The 5949-nt window shown below is 36.8% G+C and overlaps 1 protein-coding gene across 1 annotated transcript; it reads right to left on the bottom strand.

The window, feature by feature from the left end:
- Positions 1–1265: 1265 nt before the first annotated feature.
- Positions 1266–2742, bottom strand: LOC112193434 (zinc finger protein 10). The gene has a single exon (XM_024333583.2). The coding sequence runs from the start codon at positions 2392–2394 to the stop codon at positions 1462–1464; it is 933 nt and encodes a 310-aa protein (XP_024189351.1). The 5' UTR covers positions 2395–2742; the 3' UTR covers positions 1266–1461.
- Positions 2743–5949: the final 3207 nt, after the last annotated feature.

Genomic DNA, 5949 nt, shown 5'->3' with positions numbered 1-5949 from the left:
GGTGTGGGGATAATATTCTCTTTTTGATTAATTAAACTTGATATTATAATGTGATTGTGAATACTTAATTAGATTGATTCCATAGAGTTGGTGGCAATTTTGGACAGATTTGAGAAGAGGGAGAAAATGTGAGAGAAATAACACAAGCAGATGGATTTTAGCGGAGGGGGGGAGCAAGAGATCTGAGATGGTGATGATAATAATACAAGAGAAAAGAGAATCGATGTTGGGAAGTATCTGACTTTATGTGGCTTTGATAATCTCATTACTCAGCATTTTTTGGGGGGTAAGTTTAGTTGTCTCTATGACTCTATCTGATGGAATGTCAGTGAGGTACTGAATGGGAAAAAGAGTCACCGGTCACGATATTCCATGCACGTCTTCGTCAGTTCCTTCACCCTTCAAACCCCACAAGCATACACTCCTAGTTAGTCTCATTTCCTAAATCTTCAATTCCTCTCTCTTTGTCTAGATATTAGCAAAGCAAATACACTCCAAGTCATCTGAACAATTAACCATTTCTCTTAAGTTTTGTAGAATATGTGTTTTCAGATTGACACGCTGACAATTTGATATACCTGAAATATCTTGCACTCCTAGTTAAGCAAGCTCATTGCCTAAATCTGCGATCTTTCTTGGTCTCTCTCTATCTCTTTGGCAATTCATGAAGAAATTACTAGCATAGTCCTCAGAACAATCAACTTACCAAGTACTTATTCAATTAATTTTTGCTCAAAGACGTATTATTAATAATCTGACAACATAAATACCAGATACCTAGTTTTCACTCATTCTACAACTTATACTCCAGTCTTTCTCGCTATCAAATAGTAATTTTCAACAAGCATGTTGCTGATAAAAGAAGAGGGCCTCGAGAATATCGGCCTAAAAGATCAAATGTAATGTGAAGCTGGGTAATTTGAGAACATGGAGGATACATGTGGATCTTGGCAAAACTATCCGAATCTTAATCCGCTAAACTTTTTAATTACTCATAAAAGTAAAGACATCTGTTTCCTAGAACTGAGCATGAATCTAAGAAACAAGACAATGAATCAATTTGGAAGTTTTGAAATCTTATGTCAAATTCTTAAGTTTCCATGAGCTTAATTAGTAATGATCTGGCTAAGGAACCAACAAACTATTACAGTGCTATATACAATAATATTAAGATTAAGCTGAGATGTATATATATATCTATTGTGATTATCAACAAAGGCCATTCTTTCATTTCCTTTCTTTCTATGACTCCCATATGGTCATCGTTACACCCTAAAAATTCATAATATAGCACACTCCAAGAAAGCCAAGAGGTCCAAACAAATCAAGCATAGAGGCCTTGGCCTCAAGATTAAAGGCAAAATTAAATGTAAAAGGAAGAACGCCAACCGACATGATCGAATTAACAGAAGGTCATGTAATATGTCTATATATCAGCAGTTGATGATCAATCAGGTTCTGCTATTTGATTACCTTAGGCCGGTGTCCGAGCCTGAGCTCAAGATCCAACTCTTCAATGGAGCTGGGGCGGCTAAGTACTTCAAAACCCTCCGATTTTAGGAAAAGAGGTAAAGAATCTTTGGATGATTGCTTCTCCTCCATTATTTTTCTTCTCTTGCAACTAATGATAGCTTCATTTTCATCACCACCAGCTGACACAGATGGACGAGCACAGCGGACGACCAAATTCAAACTCACAGACAAATCAGCTGTAACATAATCAGCACCCTTATTAGCCCTACATGGCCCAGATTCCACAATTCTCGAGATCTTCTCTGCAGCTTCAGTCTTTCTTGCAACAGAGTTATTATAATATCTATTTGCGGTCAAGATTGACCTGGACGGAGGAGATGATACAGAGGATGACCTAGAAGTTGGGATATTCAAGGTAATTTTCTCTTGACCACAATTTTGATCTTTACCTGGTAATTGAGTCGAAACCCTAGAAGGCGATGAGGGAGGATCTGAACTAGGGTTATTAGGGTTATAAACCAAGGCACAAACTTGATGATGAGATGGGTATTGATGAAAAGTGCCCAGAGATGATGAGAAGGGATTGATTTGGACAGAGATATCCTGATGATTCTGATGATGATGGGCAGTTTCGACATTTTGGTCATTATTGGGGGACTGCTTGAGTCTAGCTCTGTCTCTCCTGTGGACATTCATGTGGCCGCCAAGAGCTTGAGCCGAACGAAACTCTCTCCTGCAGAAGCTGCAGGAATAAGATCTCGGTGGCCATATGCAACCTCCGAGAGGCCCCGCTGCATCTTCTGCAAAAGCTTGTTCTTCCCACGACGATTCGTCATGGGAAGGCACCTGAACTTCATGAGAAGCACTCATCAGACTACTGTGCTTGCGCTTTGCCCACATCCAGTACCGTGCTTGCTCCATTAATGCAATACCAGCTGCCAGGCTTTGAAGTTGATCGAATCGAATTCTAATCTACTGAGCAAGGTTAGAGAAAGAGAGTGGTGATGAGGTCTGTATTTAAGCTAGCTGCAAGAGAGTTAAAAGTACTTGGATTGATCTGAGGAAGTGAGGTTGCTTAGGAGAGTTGTTTAGAAGGTATAAAGTGGTGGGTACTCTACCTCTTGCTATTTGTTTTTTAAGCTTTTCTGGTTGGGTTTCAGTCAGTATTCACTGATGAAATGAGGAGGTATGATTATTTTTCTCTCTGTATTTTTCTTGAGGAGGGGAAGCAAAGGCTTAATAAATGTTCACTGTTGTGGGTCCTGATGAGACCCTCTTGTAAGATGAGGGTGCTTATAGACAAACTGAAACAATCTGACTGAAATCTCCTCGAGGGTCCTTGAGGGAGATTTAAACAAAAGAGCTAGTGACAACAAGATGCTTCAATTATTCCTCCTCATTTGTACTTAGATGTAACTCGCAACCTCAAGTCAAGACAGATGATATATACATATATAGTACCAAAGATATTAACCATTTATGGTTTTACCTCCTGGATACTTTTAGTTTTGCTGATTCATATGCTTGAAGCATCAAAAAAGGAAAAAGAAATTCATATGCTTGAATGAACAACTGTAAGAACAATTACCGGTATATAATTCCGGATACGTACACAGATATGTTTTAGAGTGGATGTTCATAAATTTTAATTCAAGCTTTCCTATTTCTCACCATCACAAATTTTAATTCAATACTCTAAATTATTCATTTCTTTAAATTCTTATATATGTATTAACTATGCAAAAATTAGTCAAATGAAAAATCATTTGGTAATCAAAACTAGTGTTGTATAGACAAATGTAGTATATGTTGGAAATAAAACGAACGATAATGATGGTCATGCATGAAATAGCTAAGTGATTTCTAATTTAGCTGCTTCTTGGGACTAACTATTTTTACAAAAGAGGTTAACAAGTAAATGGTTCGGATCATTGCATATTAATCCATCAAGTCCATGCATTTCACCAAATGAAGGGCCTCTAGAGTCCTCTGCTGTAATTTTATTCCTACATGCAAGTAAAAACTTTTATTTTAACAGTTTAAACAGAAAACCCTAGATACCAATGTTGCCAGCTGCCTTCACAATTGTATATTCACTGTTTTATTTTCTTATGATCGATTTCGTAAATATACACGTGTGCCGAATATTGGTGGTCTTCTGGGTTGACAGGAAGCCGTCCGTTGTTGAACTTCTGGCAAGTATGAAGTTACAACATCTAGAACACGTACGTAAACGTCTAAAGACACCAGTCAACTGAAGACCTCTTTTTTAGCTTTTCTTTAACATAATCTAGGACCTAAAGGAAGAAATGCTAGACGAATGAGAAAAAAATTTAGATAAGTAAATGGCAGGATGCATGCATCTATATCGTTGCAATTCTTTCTCGTTGGTAATATGTGATGAAATTTAACTTATAGTAAGAATTTGGACATGTTAATCAAAAATATCTGCTCTAATACTATGATATTGTTGTTGGTTCACCATCCATTTGAACAGACTAATTTTTTATTTTTCTATGTATACCCTTTTCCACTTTTCTTTCTTCTGAAGTTGGCTTTGAGAACGTATCATAACTCTCGAATTGGTTGACGCAATCCAGAGAAATGGCAATCATTATTATTAGAATTTGAGACTCACCGGCTCATGGTATATTTGTAACTATCAATTATATATTACAGATATGAGTAGTTCATATTTTCTCCATTTGGAGTTGTAGACAATTTACGTTGTCATTTCCCTAAAAAAAAATATTTGTTGAACTAATGAATGAAGTTAAAAAAAAACATTGTAATTTTGTGAAAATCAGAGGCAACACATATAGTTCAATGATGGAAGAATTGTATTCATCGGATTTCAATGACACAATTTCGTTGCTCTCAAATCTTTTGAGAAGGGAACCAAGTAACTGATGCTTTGGCCAATTTTGGTGTTTCATCGACGAACTTGACTAGGTGGGATTCATATCCAGATTTCATTAATCAATTTTGCATTCTAGATAGACTGGATCTTCCTAACTTTCGTTTTCGATAATTTCTGTTGTTTCAGCATTAGAAGTCATGTTTTCTGGTTGATCTATTCGAGTTTTATTTGTTTTGAAAGACGGGTTGTATGCCCTTCCTGATCATTGGTATTTTTTTTTTTTTGAAGGGGTAGGATTGTCCTCTCCTCATGCTTATATTTTCCTATATTTTAATAAAAAATTTACCTCGCCATTGAGGGTTTTGATTAAAGAAAAGAAAAAAAAAAGGCAACGCGTATAGTTCATGGAATACATTCTTGTTTTCTGACTTCCGTATCAAACAGTGGACGAGTCTTTTTACGGTTTTTTCAAATTGTATATCATGTGTAATGCTTTAGGGTGTCAATTTTCTTGGAAATAATAGAAGGGAATCATCAGCCATTCTCAATTCTTTAACAATACAAGTTCTAGTTGGTTGATTAATCATCAGGTTAACCTTCATTTCCACCTGAACTTAGAGTTTTCAAAACAAAGTAACGTACAAGACTTTGATGTCAATAAAGTCGGTCAATAATGACGAATTTTAAATACCGTGCCAGAAATTAATGACTGTTGTGATACGGGTCAAGTCTTTAGTTTTTGGCTTAAGCATTCGGCCAGGTCCATTTGACTCCTCCGAATGTATGTGTCAAGAAATAGCCATCGTGTCCTGTAAAAGGCCACTCCAAGATGATCATGAGAGTGTGTGTGTGTCTATATATATATATATATATATATATATATATATAGGCCTTCTTGGGTGTGGACGTCTGGACCTTTTGCTTCGGTGCGGATTTCCAGTTTTTCTCCACTTTCCGATCATATTTTCACATCTTAGCCGTTCAGTTTTTAGGTCCTAATGTATAGATCATCTCTGCAAAATTTCAGCCAATTTGGTGATCGTTAAGTCATCCAAAACTGCAATTTACCATTATAAATATGAATGGTTCCGGTTCGACAGTTTCGGTCCGTTCGTGTAAATTGCAGTTTTGGATACCTTAACGATCACCAAATTGGCTGAAATTTTGTAGAGATGATCTATACATTAGGAACTAAACATTGAACGGTTAAGATGTGAAAATATAATCGTAAAGTGGGAAAAAATGGCAAATCCGTACCTTTTTGCTTCGGTGCGGATATCCGCACCTGAGCAAAGTTCTATATATATTATATATATATATATATATATATATATATATATCTAGACCCCAGATCCTTTAATCAACAAGGGCAGCTAACCCTTTTCGCCTATAGCTTTGAGCACTTATTCCTTTTGTACCCCTGTCACGAGCTTATAGGAAGACATTACTACCACAGGAAACTGTAGATCCTACTCACGGAGCAGCGGATATAGTTGCTCGTAGAGGTGACAGAGCAGTAGACCATGTACTCCTTCTTACTGACCGGTCGAAAAGCGGTCGATAAGCAAGAGCACTTCTAGAGAAGCTTTAGCTCTGAGGGCATGTTAAACGCCTTG

The sequence above is a fragment of the Rosa chinensis genome, chromosome 3 (genome assembly GCF_002994745.2).
Source record: "Rosa chinensis cultivar Old Blush chromosome 3, RchiOBHm-V2, whole genome shotgun sequence".
In the NCBI taxonomy this organism is placed as follows: Eukaryota; Viridiplantae; Streptophyta; class Magnoliopsida; order Rosales; family Rosaceae; genus Rosa; species Rosa chinensis.
Note: the sequence above shows the minus strand (reverse complement) of the source record. Positions and strands in the feature narration are given on the sequence as shown.